At 40.8% G+C, this 19,612-nt stretch overlaps 1 protein-coding gene across 1 annotated transcript; it reads left to right on the forward strand.

Annotated features, from left to right (window-relative positions):
* Nucleotides 1-2,165: 2,165 nt before the first annotated feature.
* sae1 (SUMO1 activating enzyme subunit 1) lies at nt 2,166-19,000 on the forward strand. Its single transcript, XM_034867287.1, has 9 exons — nt 2,166-2,397; nt 4,648-4,759; nt 5,465-5,638; nt 8,515-8,660; nt 9,192-9,291; nt 10,061-10,166; nt 14,478-14,622; nt 16,774-16,843; nt 18,745-19,000. The coding sequence occupies exons 1-9, from the start codon at nt 2,297-2,299 to the stop codon at nt 18,835-18,837; spliced, it is 1,047 nt and encodes a 348-aa protein (XP_034723178.1). The 5' UTR covers nt 2,166-2,296; the 3' UTR covers nt 18,838-19,000.
* Nucleotides 19,001-19,612: the final 612 nt, after the last annotated feature.

Raw genomic sequence — 19,612 nt, forward strand, 5'->3', positions numbered from 1 at the left:
GGTAGGCCTATGCTTCATCAAATTTCCTCTGTTCTTTTTTTTTATGAAGTAGACATTTTACATATATGATAATTACATTGTCTAACTCTTGTTTTGTAATATTGTTTTTTTTATTTTTTTTAAAATTGGGACTCTTAAGTGCACTTCCACAGCAAATAGTGATTACAAAATGTTTAAGTAATGACAGATTTCTTAGACATTTACCTTCAAATAATCAATCTACCTTCTTTACTTAGGCTACTATTTTACTAGGCAACCTGTTTACATAGCCTTCTGTATACATACACTTCTTACTTTGTTTATAGCACAGGACAGATGAAGTATTTTATTTAAACATTTAAACATGAATGTAGATTCGTGTTTGTGGTTGGTAGTTGGGGAGTTTGGATGGACTGTCATGCTTTCCACAGCCATTTCCTCTAGCTACGTTAAGGTGCAACAACTCAACACTGGGATCTGCTTGATGTGGATTTTAGGAGAGTTTCAGTTTATAGAAGGAAACTGTCCACCACAGTTGGAAACTAAATATGGTGAAATTAAGTCCTAACGCTCCGACCTGACGTGAAAAGACGACGTAAAAACTTAAAATGGCCGACTGTTGTTTCCGAAGAGAAAGGGGTTGTTGTTCACCGAGAATGACATCATGACGTTCTTTTACGCTTCTCACGGAAATTACCGAATGGTCTGTTTCAGGTAGATCCTAAATCGGATCTGCTAGAATGGTCGACGTAGTAAGGCCTGGGGTGTGGTTAGGATTAGTTTATACCATTTATACCATAGACTGTATATATAACTGTCCATGGTTTAGACCAGAATAAGGCGGACTGTCTATGGCCAAGGCCCACGAGGCACATCCTTTGACGTCGACACGTCTAGTGGATCCGATCTAGCATTTCATTATAATCCCGATAGTGGCGCTCTTAAAAATCTGATGAATTTCATTATAGTTCATCTTCACAAACAGAACTTTCTTATTCATTCCCTGTTTTTTTTTACCTTTTTTTTTAAACTGAATTTTTTGTTCTTTGGAAATATACAAATATTTGTATACATGTACTCCTGGGTTTTTTGTTGTTGTTGTAATTTTTCCTTAATATTCCCACCTTATATTTCATTTTTGTATGAATTGTTTTTGATCTGTGGTCATGTTGTTCTATCATCATAGGCTCTGTCTTTGCATTTTGCCAATATAAAAAGGATATTGCCTAATGTGGAGTAAATAAATAAAATGAGGCCCAGGTTTGATTGTCACTTGCAGAGAAAACGTTGTTTACAAAACATTAAAATAATGATAGTTTACTTAAGCATTCACCTTTTGTTGCGGCAGAAGACAGTAAGACCCCAATGTCACCTATTTCTGTGATGCAATGAAAGCCGTTGACTGATTGATTGGTCCTTTTATGGTCAGTCTTAGAGGTGATGGGCCTTAGTAATAATTTCATATGATTATATTTGAAACCCCTTAACCGGACTCACCTCCCCCTCTATGTTTCCAGCTTCTAGATCTTCTCACCAAGGCTGCCCCTTAAGTCCGGCACTATTTGTCCTCACTCTAAAGCCACTGGCTCAAGGTATTCGCCAAGCGATTATGGAGTTACCGATGTGCATTTGTAATACAAATTCCTCACATGAGGACCCAAAAAGATAGAATGAATAGCTGTGGATGCGGGGAAGGGCCCATAGAAAAAGCCTTTCTACAGGGCCCAGAAGTTTGTGCTGTGCCCCTACATTCAACTATCTGTATTGGATAATTAAGATATCTAAAGGCACATAACGAGCAAAGTCCTTTGTGAAAATGGCTTTAGGATGTTAAAAGACTACATCCTGAAAAAAAATGTAGGCCTACCCAAGTGTCTGCCCAGCTTGTTGAACTGTTTGACATGTAGAAAAAAGCTATTGGTTCTCGTTAGGCCTGCAGGCTACACCCATGGTTTAGCCTACACCACCCAGGAGGTGGAGGTTACGTTGCAGGGCTCAGGGGCCTGTACAGATTTAAATGAACATAACAAACAAATATTGACTTTAAAAAAAAACAACACGATGGTAAAGACAAATGGAAAGTAATTTCATTCAACACATTGAAAAATAAAAGAAGAAAATGTCAAAAAATCGATCGGGTTTTTTAATTTAAAAAATAAATGAAAAAAATTAAAGCATGGAAACCCATTGATGACGTCATCACCCAGCGTCCATTCATTCAGCGGGACTGTCGCGGCATTTTGAAACATCTACTAGCATAGCTGCATTAAAAAGAGCTACTTTACCCCAGTGATTAGCGTATTTGGAGATATCGGAAATGATCGATATGATCGAGAAGGAGGACCCGGTCATCAGCGAGGAGGAGGCGGCCCAGTACGACCGCCAGATCCGTTTGTGGGGGCTAGATGCCCAGAAGAGGTCAGTTAGCCGAGTTAGCTCGCCAGGCTAATCGGTGCGTCGGAAGGTTTGGTGTGTTGCTCTCTTGCTCGGGTTCCACCAAACTGGTCGACTCAACGAGTTTGGGGATACGCCGACAGTTGGGACTTAATCATTATTTCAGTAGGCAGTGTGGGGAGTATTCATTGAGAAATAAATATATTTTTTATTCGTTTGGATCCTTTTGATGCATGGGCATGCTGTGTGTGGGGGGGGGGGGGGGCGTTAATAATAGCCCGAGTATGTATTTCAATGTCGACTCATTGTTTTAACAATCATACACGTTATAGATTCATAAGAGATGAGATCACAGGACTCTTAGTCGTTAGGTCACATTGAGAAAACTGCACTTGTAATAAAGCTCCAAGCAAATGAAATAAAGAGGCTGATCACATATGGAATAACGTTTTATTATAAGATTCCCATTGATGGTGACCTGAGACAAGGTGAATGGGACTGGTTTGGGACTAGTCATGTGGACAGTTCAGTCCTCATTCATCTCGTCTCTTTCTTGCAGAGCTGCTGCAGTTGACCCACCTGTAAACATGATGTCAGTCCCATTCACCTGGTCTCACTTCACCATCAACAGAAATGTTCCCTTTAATGTTTTTGCCTACTCTTTAGCTCAATAAATAAGTTCAACTCACCCAAGGCCGTCTTCGGCCAATCTCCTCTGAATCGGGCTGGATGACCCACCAAAACAGAGACCCAGAGGCGGGCGTCCAGCACCTGGCCTTGTAGTACCAGCAGTTACGCTGACTTCATGGACTGGGACATCGTCCACACATACAGTGGCTTGAGAAAGTTTACTCACCCAGGCTAAGAGGAATAAAAAAACATCTGTTGGAAATCAATCTTAATTCCTTAATAAATAAAAAAAAATGATGGAATCAAAAAAATCTAACCTTTTAAGGAAACCCATTTTCTTTGTGAATGAATAACTTTTTGTAAATAAATAAATGTTCTTCCTCAAAATTCAGACGGCATAAGTATCCACACCCCTATGTTATAATGCCATAGAGGCAGGCAGATGTTTATTGTTAAAGGCCAGTTATTTCATGGATCAGGATCCTATGCATCCTGATAAAGTTCCCCTGGCCTTTGGAATTAAAATAGCCCCCCCCCCCCCCAATCAGCACATACCCTTCACCATACATAGAAATAGGCATGGGGAACTTTCCATAAGATCAAGCCAGCTATTAAGCTAACTGAAAATACAGCATGCCATCTCTAGGTAAGTGAGTAACCAACTCAGGTACTTAATACTGTATGTAATTCAATGTGAGCAAACAAATGTTGAAATTACATAAAATGCCCGTCCCTTTTAGCAGTAATACATTTACTTGAAGCTAATGCTTACCTGTTCAGGAGGAAAAGAGCCAACTCTGTGTCCTTTTGGGCTCCTAACTGTCTCCATTTCTCAAGTACATCTCCAATATTTACCCAGGGGTTGGTATGAATCCATCTCTGTTGATCCTGTTTGTTTGGTTGCTGGTTTCATAGTGGTACTAACGTTCCAGCTGGAGCGCGCTGGGTTTACGTCTTTACAGGTGGCGTTATATCTGGCAACCCGGCCTGGCTGTTCCGTCAAAGAATGGACATTTTATTCTATATTTTAGAAGGAGAAAATTCTAGCATTAGCACTGTTGTCAGAAAAGATAGTATTTCAACTTAGCATATTTTCTTAAAGCAACACTAGAGAACTTTTTGTATCTTTTAAATGTTTCAAAAGTCGTTTCAGTGGTTTATCAACTCGTAACATTGTGAACGGCACTTCTGCATCCGCTTTACAGCTCTCTACCGCCTGTAACCGCATAATGCACGTTTGCCAGATCATTTAGTGGATCTGTAGTTCCATTGAGACATTATGAGACAATTCTGCTTCTAACCTGTAGGGGGACCAAAGAGGGAAAAATAATCTAGTGTTGCTTTAATACCCTAATAACGTATTGGGGTCTTTTTTGGATTTATTACAGTAAGTATATTACATATTGGACCTTTGGATTCCATTTGGAATGTAGGTTTGCCTGTAATAGTAGTACAAATTATTTTTTTGCCTTTTATATTATATATATGTATAATATATTATTATATTGTTGCTGCACCTGTGTCTCCACAGCAACATCAATGCAAAGTTGATGTTTTTAAAAACCAAAACCCTTGGTCGATCTTGTTTAGCACAAGATCGCATTCCAAAACAGATTTTCCACCTCTTCCCTGTTTGTTTTGCAGGTTACGAGGGTCCCGTGTGCTCCTGGCAGGTTTAGGTGGTCTGGGGGCAGAAGTGGCCAAGAACTTAATCCTGGCTGGAGTTAAAGCGCTCACTTTGCTGGATCATGAACAGGTGAAGATGCTCACGCAGTGCACACCCAAAAAATACTCGGGTGCTTTCATCACTGTCCTTAGGCTCTGTATGTCTGGTTACGCTCCCCTACAGAGGGGACTTGGGCATTAGTTTATATCTAGAACGTGTTTGTTGGCAGCTATCAACTAAAAATCTTAATGATGTACTTATAGCGCATAAAAATAATGGAATAGTACATGGCCTTTTCTGGCAGTTTCACTCTTTGCAGCACTGTATGTGTACTGTCTGTCCACAAGATGGTGCCTGTGGCTAAGTAATGATTTTTCACTTTCAGTAAGGAAACAAACCAGCTATTTTACATTAATATTTATTTTTGTAACATTGCCAAAACAGCTCGATTCTGGCTTCATATCACTTTTTGTATTGAATATTTAATCTACAGCATGCATGTATTTTCTCTTTGCTGTCATCTGTTTTTATCTTTTGTCATTTGTACATTTAAGGTGTCCTTAAGTGTAGAGAAAGGCGTTCATAAATTAAATGTATTAATCTGTGCTGTGTGCCTTAACAATTAGTACATATTTAAAATATATATATATATTAAAATAATGTTTTCAAACAAAAGAAAAAGAATTTCAAGAGAGGATGAATGTCTTTTAAATGCAGAGTGTAAATTATCTTCAGCTAATTCCCATCCAGCAGAATGCTCACTGTGTTATGCTTTCCTGTTTGTGCGCTCACCAGGTCACGGAGGAGTCATGTCGGGCTCAGTTCCTGGTTCCAGTGACGGCTCAGGGTCAGAACCGAGCCCAGGCCTCTCTGGAGCGGGGGCAAAACCTGAACCCGATGGTGGAGGTCCACGCAGATCAAGACCGAATCGAAGACAAGCCAGATGACTTCTTTCTGCAGTTTGACGCGGTGAGTGGAAACAAATCTTTATACGAGACAGTCAGACTGAGACTGGGTACCTGAAAGACATCTCTATTTGAAAATGTGTAGTGTTGACAAAGAAATGGGATATTTAAGAGCCAAGATGAATGATTTGACTTTAAAGTACAACCTTTTGGGCTTTTCTTGAAAGCAGGTGTTAGAGTTAGAAGAAGGAGTATTTGCAAGTGACGGTAGTGGAATGTAACTAAGTACATTTATTAATAATTACTGTACATATGTACAAATTTGAGGTACTCTACATGAGTCTTTTCTTTTCAAGCCACTTCCTCATTCTACTCTGCTACACTTCAGAGAGAAATATTGTTACTCACTACGTTAATCTGACAGAGTTTAGTTACTAGTTGTAGTAGAGTTTAGTCACGATTTTCTTTTTTACATAAAACACATTATTATGAATAAAAACTATCAAGCAATATAACGGCCTACAAGTACAGCTAAAATTATTTGTCCGTTACAACCTAAGTTGAGTGACAGAACTGTTTTGATCGGTTCTAGTTTTTAAAAAGTGAGGATTTTTCCGCATTGAGTATTTTACTTTTAATACTTTAAGTACACTTTCCTGATGAGACTTACATACTTTTACATAAAGCTATAGTGCTTCTAATTAATGAAGACAAAGCTGTCGGTGTGTGACCGTGCACCGCCACCACGCCCCGTTCACACAGTTGCCTGTAACCAAGGAGGACACATAGGATAAAAAAAAACATGGACTCTTCAGAAGAGTGAAAACCATTGTCATCTAACACAGTCCGTCGCTACATCTACAAGTGCAAGTTAAAACTCTAGCATGCAAAGCAAAGGTCACACATCAAGAACACCCAGAAACGCTGCCGGCTTCTCTGGCCCAAGCTCACCTGAGATGGACTGACGCAAAGTGGAAAGTGTGCTCCGGTCTGACGAGTCAACTTTTCCAATTGTTTTTGGAGATCCTGGATGTCATGTTCTTTGGGCCAAAGAGGAAAAGGACCATCCACATTGAGGAACGCGCGGGGAGGAGTATCCCCTAGTGAAACATCTCACTCATGCTATTCTGAGAACCGGGGTTACGCAAGTACTGCATGGCTCAAAGTAATATTCTAGTTAAGAAAATAGGGTTTCTTTGCCTTTTTAATACCATTCATAAAAAAGGAAGTTTCCTGTTTTCCTCTCATCACTTCCTTGTTTTTTTTATGCTCTAATGTCAAATAATAGTCACAAATTATTCATAGGAAGGAACAAGTTGGAGGTAATGGCTAATGTTGTTCATCCACCAGGCTGTAAGAAAAGATTTTCTAAATTTAGTTTTATTTAACCCATGTGTTGTCCTCCTTTTTTACCCTTTTTTCGACATTTAACAATTTTAACACATTGTTTTTTTTTCCACTACCGCCACCTTACTACCACTAGTTTTATGCTTCATTTTTGGAATCCATGGTCGATAACCCTCATTTATATATGATTATACCTAATATTTGAGCTAATAAAGCAGAAATTATGAATTATTTTTACTAATAGGTAAGATCAGAGAAACGTATGTTGAGTTGATGAGATTTGTCAGGATGCTGATTTGAAACCATTTCAGTTTAAACCCAAAATTCAAAGAAAGTGATTGTTTTTGCAAAGAGCATTGCATGGAATCCATCTCTTTTTTGTGGTAATTTGGTTAAAAAGAATATTTCTGATTATAGATGATTTTAAAAGGGGTCAAATTTGACCCGAGGACAACAGGAGGGTTAAATACATTGTTCCCTTGGGTGTTAAAAGCAAGACAACATTGTCATTTGATATTTTCCTTTACTGCAAACCGTTAGTGGTATGTTAACAGGAATGGAAATGAGCAGATAATAGCACAAACACAAAGCTGATGGAGGAGGAGAAAGGGCCTGACAGACACACAGTGGGAGTTCAGTTTCATTCATTTTTAGAAGTTAAGGTTTAGAGATAAGGTGCAGAAAATCCAAATCTTACAGGAAATATGTAAACAGCACTTGTTGACAGTAAGAGGTGCTGACGAGGAAAGTCAAACAAGCATGAAGTAGAAATTTAGGGGAAACCAGCTGTTTTTCTCAGCAGCTTTTTTCACCACATCTCACACGTTTGCTGTTTTTTTTTGCTTTATAAGTGAGCGTATTTTGTAAAATTATGAATATTTGTGGGTGTAACTGCAGTTTAAGGGGTCAGTAGCTGTTGTTTAGAAGCACTTTGGCATTACTGATGCAAGACTGGTAATTGATCAGGTAGTCTATATCCTTCGCCTTCCACTTCCGGGATTGCTGGGGTGCTGCAGGAAATTCTGATGACAATAGAGAAGGGACCAAGCAGCTTCTTGTTGACATTTAACATAGCGGCCACTGAAGCGCAGCAACCCGTTGATGCCGCTGGCGCCTCTTAGTCCCCCGGATCGTTGGTCTGATTGGATAGAGGACTTTTCACTTGCGTACAGAGTCATTTGAACTATGCCTGTTGGTCACGCCTCTTGTGCAGAGAAAATACAGAGCAGACTCCCGAGACCAACGCTCAATCTCAGATCTATTGAGCTTAGCTTGGTCTGGTGATGGCCAGACTATTTCTGAGGACTATGGTTACCTGCTCCTCAGATCTCTGCAGGGTAAATTGAGACGACTAGCTAGACTATCTGTCCAATCTGAGTTTTCAATCAGAGTTTAGCACCACGCATGACAATTCTGATTGGCTTAAAGAAGTGCCAATAAACCCCCAAGCACGTTTTCCTCCTATCCCCGAATGCTATGTGGAGTAACCAGACCCTCCTTCAGGCTTCAGACTACTGATCAGGCAACCATTAGTCCTGCAGGCAGCCTCTCTGATCAAAACGTCCACTGTGTGTGTGTTTTTCTGTCCCCCAGGTGTGTCTGACAGGCTGCTCCAGAGACCTGATGGTGCGGGTCGACCAGCTCTGTTCTGAGCACAACATCAAGGTCTTCTGTGGGGACGTCTTTGGTTACTATGGTTACATGTTCTGCAACCTCGGAAAGGAGCACAACTACGTTGAGTAAGTGCGTGTGTGCTTTGCTTGAATTTGTTACTGTAACACATGTGGGAGTTGCTGCGGGTTAACTGCCTTGCTTAAGAGAACTACAGTAGATATTAGCATTGGAAAAATGTTATCATGTCATGTTATTTTTTACGGTTTACATTCCAGGGGGAGGTGGGGAATAAAAGAAGCACTGCATGTTACACCTTGGTAGCCCAATGGTTACAGCATACGTAGTCTAAACTCGATTAAGTCGATTTGGGAATCATCCTCCAAACTAGAACCGACTACCAAATTATATTTATTTTGTATATATATATTTTTCATCATACACTCGACAGCCATTTTATTTCCAGAGCTCGCCTCCATACGTGTTCCACCAAAACAACTTCCTTCCCAAGGCTTTTTTGCAACATCTCCGTTGCTCCTACCGAAAATAAGAAATGTCAATAAACCAAAGCAGTTTTTTCTCAATCTGTGAGCTTTGATATCTAATGTAATCTTGACTCAGTATTTTATGACATCTTTCTCTTCACTCTCTCTTTTTAGGGAGAAACTTAAAGTGGTGAAACCGACTGGAAATTCTAATGACGGTCCAGAGGCAAAGAAAGCCAAAGTGGACCCCAACGAGACCACTATGGTGAAAAAGGTAAATGAGTGCATCGTTAGATAATGGAAGTCCACATTTCACAGATAAATATTGTGTTATTTTATTCCATTTGCCAACCTGATATAAAGAATATATTATTTACATACAAGTTATGAAGATGCATAAATGCAGATGATTTCCATCTATCATCAAGGCTGAAGACCTTCCTTTTTGATGCTGCCTTTCTTTAAATGAATGCTCATTTCTTTCTTATGCTGCACTGTAACTTTTATTCTGGTGTTTTATGTGTCCTAATGTTTCTATTTTGTTTTCAACTGTATATTCATGTGTCTTATTGATTTTTATGACTTTTAAAGTCAAATGACGTTTGTACTTGTGTTTTATCTGTTTTAATGATTTTGTGTAAAGCACTTTGAATTGCCCTGTTGCTGAAATGTGCTATACAAATAAAGCTGCCTTGCCTTGCCTTGCCTATTCGGCTTAAAACAAATAAACTGTATGTCTGGGGGATAAAAAGACTTCCTTTCAAATGTTGGCTCGACTACAAAAACATAGATATGATATTAGGAGTGGAACATATTGAGAAAGTTAAACAGAAATACCAAATGGGATGCAATCTTTCTTTCGTGTAGCTTTCTGTCTGGAATCTGCCCGTACACATCTAAATATACATAGAATCCACATACATCTAAATGCATTTCTTTCCTTAATTAAAGGACCGCCAGACATTCACTTTATTTGTTTGCTATTATTTGTATAGCATACATTAAATTAACCTCATTAACGTTATTAATCTTCAACCAATCAGGTGGCCAGTTTCTGCCCTCTGAAGGAGGCTCTGGAGGTCGATTGGACAACCGAGAAGGCCAAAGCCGGGATGAAGCGAACACCAGTGGACTACTTCATGCTTCACGGTACTTTAGTCATTTTTTTATTTATGTTTAAAGATATTTTTTGGGGCATTTCGGCCTTTAATTGATAGGACAGGTTACATATGAAAGGGGAGCGTTAGTAGGAAGATATGCAGGAAATTGCCTGGTCAGATTTTAACATTGGGCCTCTGTGTCGAGGAATTAAGCTCAATACCAAATGAGCTACCCGGGCGCCCTGTTTCACGGTACTTTATGAAGTAAAAGTACGAAAGTGGTAACGGAGTCTAAATGTGAAAATGAGCTTTTTCCTCTGCAATTTATTTAGTTATTCTGTGCATTGAGGTTATTATGAGATTACTTCTTTCAGTAAAAGTGACCTAGTTGACACCACTATCAGTTAAATGAGCGGTAGACTACACAAAACGTCTTCTGACCATTCTGTGTAGGAGGCAGGACACAAACAGAATTTCCATACAGAGAATTGATTAAATATAACAAAGAATCCTGAAAGGTCTAAACAAGAATAGAAACTGAAAATGTGTAGGAACCCTGCAGCGAGACTGAAACGCGACGCGTGCACATGCAAAGTCACTGGTTCTAATTTAGCCGATAGGCGATCGTTGCACATGTATGGAAAATCATGTCCGTAAAGTTTGTTCAATAATCATTCTAGAGAGAAAGACAAACCGTTAAATGTCAAGCCCAGACAAAAGGAAAAAAAGAATATCGATACGCTGAGGTGCACATGACCACTCGCATACAATCTCTGAAATATTCAGGAACCATCAACCCAGAGGAAATCTCAAAAGTACCTTCCTGTTTTTTAGGTTATTTACAGAGTGTGATGACCTTCTCTTAAGAGTTGTTATTGTCCCTCCTGTCACCTGGCCCTGCACCATCCCCACACGGGGGATGCTAGTTTCCATCACAGGCTGTCCATGGCCAGTCATGTGCACTGAGCGTAGAATAGAGAACAGCCCGACACCTACGCCGCATGACAACAAGGGCAGGAAATAACAAAAAAAGGGCTACTGATTGCACATGATTTATGAAAACTGTTACAATTTATAAGAATTAATACAAAACTGTTACTACATAAATGTGGTAAATAATGTAAATTAAATTAAACTGGCAGGATTTATAGGCCCCAAAAACTAAATGCGAGGTATTTTCAGGTTCAATGGTAATGTGGCGCTTACTCACTGCTAGTATCTGCTCGTCTTGACTCGGTCGCGGCGCCCCGTCCTCTTTTTTTCCATCGCAGATTTAGTACGAGCGTGGCTGGTCGTTATAGCGACGCTAGTCCACACAGCATTCCAGGATGGTCGAAAAAGGCATTTCTTTAAACCAATCGCACTCGTCTTGGGTGGAGCTAAGCGCCGAGCGGAGCTTCAGTGCCTCTGCAAAATAGCCTCAGGAAGGAACTTGTGGAACGTGTGTACGTTCAAAGGTTGTTTTAGTTGGACAGCTAGTCTAGCTAGCTGTCTGGATAAGATAAGATAAGATAATTTGTTTATTAGTCCCCAATGGGGAAATTACTGCACTACACTCTGTGTACACACTTTTTGTTAGTACTCACACACAGGCCTGAAATACACACACATGCTCAGGACCTATACATGCACTATACATGGAGAGATGTCAGAGTGAGTGGGCTGCCAGCTGAACCAGCGCCCTGAGCGGTCGGGGGGGTACGGTGCCTTGCTCAAGAGCACCTGGCAGTGCCCAGGAGGTGAACTGGCATCTCTCCAGCCACCAATCCACGCTCCCAACTTTTTGGGTCCATACAGGGATTTGAACCAGTGACCCTCCGGTTCCCAACCCAACTCCCTATGGACTGAGCTACTGCCACCCCAATTCACCCTGCAGAGATCTGAGGACCAGGTAACCATAATCCCCATAAACCCACCGGAGTTTAAAATTACAACACAAAGAAAGCGGAAGGTAACATGACCCTCCGATTTCTGGCAGAAAAAAAACAATCCCGGAAGTGGAACATCTTGGATATAGACTTATATGTACAGAAGTCTTATCAGGTCTTAAAAGTTTAGAAAATGTTTTATTTCAAGTGTATTTTTAAATATACTCCTTGACAAATGCTTGATTTTCAACGTAATCTGGTGTTTCATTGACACAACCACTTGTTTTTGGATTAGGTACCTTGACAATGCTAACAGTACTTGAAAGTGCTTGAATTTTATTCTAAAAAAGCTGCACAAACTCGGATAATGCATTTAAAGCAGTTTAAAGTATTGATCTCTCGTCAAGAATTACTTTGCAAAAAGCCCATCTAACATAACAAAACTACTACATGTTACAAGTGACAAAGATCATTACATATTTAATAAGTTAACTAACTGGAGTCAGAATAAAAACTACTACTGCCACTATTACCCGGGCCTGGCAGCATCATTTAAGAAGCCGATATGATGGGGATCAGAAAGCCATAACATCTGTCTAAGCAGGTTATGTTTAGAAAATGTAGCAAACTTTGTCGATCAATCAATTTCAGCAGCAGTTCCCAACATTTTTGGTCTAAGGTATCCATCCATTCATCCACTTCTGTTTAGCCATTACTTTGAGCTACCTGTTAACGAATGTGCTCGCTTAATACCTAGTTTTCTCTTACACAACGGCAACATGTAGTGTTCAAATATTAATATGGAGGTATACACTACCGGTCAAAAGTTTGGGGTCTCTTACAGATTTCCCTTCCACTCCATTATAGACAGGATACCAGCTGATCTGGGTGGGTGGCTGATCTTTAATGAAATATCTACATTTCCCATTATCAGCAACCATTCATCCAATGTTCCAAAGGCACATTTTGTTTACTAATCTGATATTATTTTAAAAAACTAACTAAGAAAACATTAAACAACCCTTTTGAAATAATGTAAGCACATAATGTAATCTGGAAACTGCTGCCCTGGTTAAAAAAAAAAAGGCAACTGACCGGTAGTGTATATATTTTATTTTTTATCAGATCATAATTTCTACATTTTCAAGTAAGTTGAGCTACTCTACAGCCTTTCCATGCACCGCGCTGACTTCTTCCACCACTGATGTGTGGTTAATTTTAGGTGTGTGCCAGCCGTCGTGACCTTCAGTCTAATAACTCCCCACTTTGAACCCACTGTAGCCTCACCCTGCCTTCAGTCTGATTTCAGTGTGGAAATACGCCTAGTTTTTTTATTTTTTATTTAGTAACTGTGAGACGAGAGGCAGTGTTATTATTCCTTCGCTGTTTCTATAATTGGAGCCAGCGGTTTGTTGTTTTGGGCGGCCGATGAGGAAGTGGCTCTTCCTCTGTTACAACTGCTTCCTGTCTGACTAGGAAGTGTGTGTGTGTGTGTGTGTGTGTGTGTGTGTGTGTGTGTGTGTGTGTGTGTGTGTGTGTGTGTGTGTGTGTGTGTGTGTGTGTGTGTGTGTGTGTGTGTGTGTGTGTGTGTGTGTGTGTGTGTGTGTGTGTGTGTGTGTCCTACTAGCCAGATTGAAGTCCTACATGTGTAGTTTTAAAGATACCATCATTGTTCCATCCATCTGCACATTATTATATTCTGTTCTGAAATCCTGTTTGATTTCCTGCATGGCACAGACCTGAGTGTCTAACTTCTTTCTTTTCTCTAACAAAAGCGTCACTGATTAAAGGGCAGAGCTGAGGTGGGAACGTGATTCATTGTCTGTTTGTCTGTGTCTGTGTGTGTGTGTGTGTGTGCGCTACGCTAGTGGAAATGGCCGTGGGAGGACTTGACTTTCTCATGTGGTTTAAGTTAATGGACGAACAGGAAACATGTGGGCGATGTGTTGATGTGTGTGTGCACAGTTGACGTCAATTATTTGAAATATTGTTCATGAACCAATAAAGTGCAGTGCATGCTTCTGATTTTTAATTTCTCAGTCAGTCCTGCAGACTATTCTTAAACACAGGAAAGAGTTTAGTTCTTTTTTAATTTTTTTTAACCTAATATTTCCTCACTGAATAAGTGTAGGTGTGTGTGTGTGTGTGTGCATCTTTGCAGTCTGTGCAGTCTGTGTGTGTGTGTGTGTGTGCGCACGCTCTTAATTTGATGTGGGGAAACGTAGGTCTAATCGGATGAAATGGTTCATGGTGCAACCACACACAGATCTTATCCTGTTACAGAGACAAGATGTTGTCTTTCCATAAGATGATAATTCACTGTGGAAGTCTCTTGAAAGCGTGATGAAATTATAAACGGCAATACTGCAATACATTATATGGAAAATATTGCTTTACAAAAACGGTGTAAACTTGTTTCCAGCCTCCTCAAAACTGTTATTTCTGGTTCTGTTCCTCCTGCCCCCCTTTCCCCCGTCCCTCCGTCTCCACAGTTCTTTTGAAGTTTCGTACCGACAAAGGCCGTGACCCCGACCCACAGTCCTACCCGGAGGACAGTCGGCTCCTGAGACAGATCCGTGATGACGTCCTGGAGGCCTCGGCTGTGAGCAGTGACCTCCTGAATGACGACTTCATCAGGTATAGAGCATCTTCACGTGTCTAGCCAAGTGACTCTCAATCGTTTGTTTTTTTTTCATTTGAAAGACCCCCGGTTTGCTATCCACATTACCTGAGTGAGTTTGAGCTTTGCCAACCACAAGCGCCTCCTTTCCTCTGATAACTTCTGGCATGCCTCTCCCCGGTTTTGATTATTTGATATTCCAAATGTTTTTTCTCGGTCTGACCTATTGCTAAAACCTAAAACACGGCAATAATAACACAACAACACACTTCTCTTTTCTTTTTTTTGGACAACTTGGTCAAGGTGGCAGGCGCATCTTGCTTAGGCGGCTGCTTTAAGTGCAAAGTGTTGCAGGAAACCATGTTGGTGGATGAATCTGGAAAGACGGAGCAGTCGATACTGTCACGACTGGCCTGTTGGGCCAAAGTGCTCTCCTCGTTCCACACCTGGACCACATGTGCCTGCACTTTGTCACTATGCAACAGATCCTTATGTGGGTTAAAGATGCATCATGTTATGGTCAGAAACTCCTATAGGGGGACCTGCAACAGACCTATAGGCTACCCTGGATAGAGCCATAGCAGAGATCCAATATTCTGTCCCTCCGAGAGGGGCAGGTGGCGTACTGGGTGAACCTGCTCCGCTACCTTTTACAGTTGACATGATTATAGTCACCAAGAAAGAAGCACGGGGCATCGGGAGAGATAGATTGTAGTCTACTGAAAAGAGGACATCAGAAGCGGTTTTGTTGTCCGCTCTGGGGTGAATGTACATTGTTAGAAATATTTTAGGGAGTACCCTAGGCAGATAGAATGGTCTAACAGACACCGACAGCAGCTCCATGTCCGGTGAGCAAATCCATCGGCACACATCCATCCACAGTGGCGCCATTGCACCACTTAGGGTTGACGTACAGGCAAACACCCGGCCGGGCCGCTTCCCCGTCACCTCGGGGTCACGTTCCAGACCGTGTGCAACACGGTGCTGAAAGGGTAGTGAACGCAAAACACTGAAGCCGGATTCAATAACGCTTACCCACCTACGACACCCACAACACCAAAATGTCTTGTTGGAAGTGTCCTTGAGTTTAAATTAAAAGATGTTTATCGTTGTTCTTTAATTAGCTTTGGGCCAATACTAGTGGTGTGAACAGATGTTGCTTTATTTATTAAGAAAAACAAGTAATTCAATAAATACACATACAGAACTTTCTGTTGAGACCTAAAGGCAAATTGATCCCTAAACACAGGGATCCCACGGATCCTTAAAACGTCTTCAAATCCATTGAATTCAATAATCAACAATAAGGTGCGTTAAAGGTGCCTTGCCACACAAAACCATTTGTTACTTGCATTTTTTGAAATATGTTAGGTCCGTGTGTGTGTGTGTGTGTGTGTGTGTGTGTGTGTGTGTGTGTGTGTGTGTGTGTGTGTGTGTGTGTGTGTGTGTGTGTGTGTGTGTGTGTGTGTGTGTGTGTGTGTGTGTGTGTGTGTGTGTGTGTGTGTGTGTGTTATGTTGTGAATCTGAAAAGGAACTGCTACCTCCTCTGTCAGCTCGAGCCACTGAAAAGAAGTAAGCGGAGAAATCGGACCAATTAGAAAAGCTGGTCAGTCTGATGTCATGTTGCCTGAGCTCATTACTATTCGTGAGCTCACCCAGTTGTGCTGGGTAAAGGACGCTGATACCCAGGTTCTCATTGGCTAGCTGTGAGCCAATCGGAGTCAAGCAGGCTTTCTATACCACGCTAGAATGGCTTGAAACAAGGTGACCATGGCTTTTTTTTTTCCACAAACAAATGTTACCGAATCCATGGTAGAACTTCAGACACTACCATAAAGTAATGAATGACATGTGACAGGGCACTTTAAACATCACGCAGATCCAGACAGCGGAACAAACACTCTGTCACTGAATGCTGGAGGACTTGGAGAAGTGCAAATTGAACTTTGGCTATCCAACAAAGATTTGGCTGCATGGCTGATGGAAATGCATACGATGCTTGGTGTATTTTATGCTAAATGATTTTCAAACTTAGCACAATGGGAATCAAGTCAGTGGACAGTGGACTGGTTGGTGAAGTCGGTAATTCCCGTTTACATTTACCTTTCTCAGTTTCTCATCAACACCACTCTTTCTATTTAATCACAGTGGTACATGTTTGTCCTCAGCTACTGCTTCTCTGAGATGTCTCCAGTGTGCGCCGTCGTGGGAGGAGTTCTGGGACAGGAAGTTGTCAAGGTAAGCATGTAAAATAAAGCTTTGCTGTAAATGTATACAATCATATAGGAGCTCCATAACTCCAGGAAACAATAAGCAAGTGATGGAGACGGCCATTCCGGGGTGTGTGAGGGAGTCAGTCCGCCGGCAGAAGCTGACACCAGCGACTCTGCTCTGTGTAGAAGAGATTTTCACCGTGACCACAATGAAACTCAGTTTGACGCTCTGGCAGCAGCGTCTCAAAAGCGGAAATGATTTACAAAGCTAACAAAACATAATAAACACATTGATGTTTCTGCATGTAAGAACATAACAGGGGTCTTCAGAGAGAAATCCAGTGGAAAATGTATGACTGAACAGTTCCATTCAACATAGTATTCCCTCAGAACATAGATTAGAGCCCGACCGATATGGGTTTTTGGGGATAGTTGAGCGTCAGTCACAGATCAATCATCGCGTAGTTTCACCATGGATGCTTAAATTGACAAGATCTTGATTTGGTGCCATTGTTTTTGTTAAATTTCAGCCAAAAACTCTTGAAATCTAAAGTCTTTCATTTAGATATTGATGTTCAGCTGTATGTGTAAGTTTCTTCAGATGGGGTTCAGAGTCAGTACGGGGACGGTGGTCTTTAAGATTCATCTCACAGTCATCTCTGTAGAGAGGCCGAGCTGAGTAGAAAGCTGAGCTGTTTTTTTTTCTGAGCCGTGTGCATTCTGACCTGAGGCTGAGGTTAACAGGAGGTCGTGTGTGTGTGTGTGTGTGTGTGTGTGTGTGTGTGTGTGTGTGTGTGTGTGTGTGTGTGTGTGTGTGTGGGTACTGACTGCATTGTGTTGGCACAAGGCTGACTGCCGTCTCGATGATGAAACCCACTGCAACCGGCCGGCCGAGGTCTCGCCGGGTGAATCTTGATTAATTTTATTCGCCCACAGAAAGAGAAGCTCACCTTATGAGCCGAACTTTTAGTGAGATAGACGGGACTGTGTGTGTGTGTGTGTGTGCTCCAACAACACTGGAAAACTGGCAATAAAATGGTTCTTTCTGCTCATACTCACATTGAAACTTTCTCTTAGTTTATAATTTTATCTGCCTTGTAGCGTTGTGACTGATTACTTCGTTACTATGTACACAACCTTGTGTTATCCTGATGTCTTCTTTCCTTCATTAAGAACTATTTTAACAGAGACTAAATGTATAGTAATTACTTTTGCCCCAGAAGAAGAAGGGCGAAATGATTCAAACTTCCAGTTAGTCAAAGTCCCTACAGTGTTGCATGATGGGAGACTACTGTCAAGGACTGTTCCAGTCCAGAAAAGTCACGCTCGATTGTTATTGAAGCGCAGCACTGCAACGTGGCTCTAACTACTGAGTTGTTGTGCTTTTCTTTGGGCCTTCTGCAGTCTACTCTGTGGTTAGACTGAAGAAGTTTGAACATGATGTATCAGTCCCTAGTATGTTCAGCTGATGTTCCAACTGTGCTAACCTTAGACCAACCTTCTGTTTCTGCTAGATGTTAATTCCTGCTTGTTGAAGATTTCATTATTGAGCCCTTGACACTGAAACAGGAAGCTGTTCCTATTTAACTCTGCACACATGTTGATGCTAAGCTTCCAGTTTCTTTTACCAATGACTGCTGATTTCTTCTAATTCAACTGGTCTTTGTCCCTTTCAGTTGTCAGTCTGGTTAAACCATTTTAGAGCGTTTTGTTGTCCATGTACAAAACTAAATAACATGTAATTTGTAAAGAGGACTTTCTACAACAGAAATGCCCATCAATCATATAGAGCAGTCCTCCTAGATTGGACCCAATCAAGTTTTTGTGGCAAACCTTTGAACAGCAGTGTACATTGCCTCAATATGTCCTTTATGTTCTCTCTCTCTTTCTTTCTCTCTCTCTCTCTCTCTCCCTCCCTCCCTTTAGGCTCTCTCCCAAAGAGACACTCCACACCGAAACTTCTTCTTCTTCGATGGTCGTAAAGGCAGCGGCGTGGTCGACTACTTTGGACCAAACTAAACAGTTTTACACACAAATGCAAGTCCAGCAAACTTCTGTCTTTTCCTTAGTTTGTTCTGTCAGATTATTTATATCAGTCTGTGCTCCACTGAGCATAAAATTAGTCTGTTGTTCCATTTTTTTTGACAAGTACCCAGTGATATTACTTTCTTTTTTTACCTTTGCTAATAAAACATTGTTTAGTAAAATAATTCTGCTTCAGGTCTCTGGATTTATTAAATTAATTGACTTGTTATTGTTATTTTGTTTATTAAAATTATCTTGGCCGGGACACTCTTGGAAAAGAGATTTTTAATCTCAATGAGTTTTTCTTTCTGGTTAAATAAAGGTAAAATAAATAAATAAATAACAGTCATGTTTTTTAGGCCTGTCTATCAGCATTTGGCGATGAATGTCTACCATGTGTAGTCACACATTTTTGCCAAGATTGTACTGCTGGGGGAATTTTTGCTATAATGTTGCATCAGCATGCCATTTTCTCAAAAAATCAAAACACAAACATAAATCAAAACATTTACAGACGGATGATACTTTAATTTAGTAATAAAGGGGATAGTTGGTATCTTTTGAAGTGTGTTTATATGAGTTACTTCATCCATAGTCGGTGTTTTAGCTACAGTAGATGGGGGGTCGGTACCAAATCCCCAGTTTGGAGAAGCAGACAGATGCACCGACACGGAAGCTATGCAATGTCCTGTTGTGGACGGGGGCAGCAGCTCAATGTCTTCTAGACCCCTAAAAAAATGATATCAGTCTAAAAGTACACTATATTTAG

This window comes from Etheostoma cragini, chromosome 3 (genome assembly GCF_013103735.1).
Source record: "Etheostoma cragini isolate CJK2018 chromosome 3, CSU_Ecrag_1.0, whole genome shotgun sequence".
In the NCBI taxonomy this organism is placed as follows: Eukaryota; Metazoa; Chordata; class Actinopteri; order Perciformes; family Percidae; genus Etheostoma; species Etheostoma cragini.

Excerpts from the sequence above, each read along its gene's own strand:
- sae1 (XM_034867287.1), top strand. The coding sequence starts at position 2,297 with ATGATCGATATGATCGAGAAGGAGGACCCGGTCATCAGCGAGGAGGAG. Across the intron at positions 2,398-4,647 it reads GGGCTAGATGCCCAGAAGAG|GTTACGAGGGTCCCGTGTGC; the intron begins GTCAGTTAGCCG and ends TTTGTTTTGCAG. Across the intron at positions 8,661-9,191 it reads AAGGAGCACAACTACGTTGA|GGAGAAACTTAAAGTGGTGA; the intron begins GTAAGTGCGTGT and ends CTCTCTTTTTAG.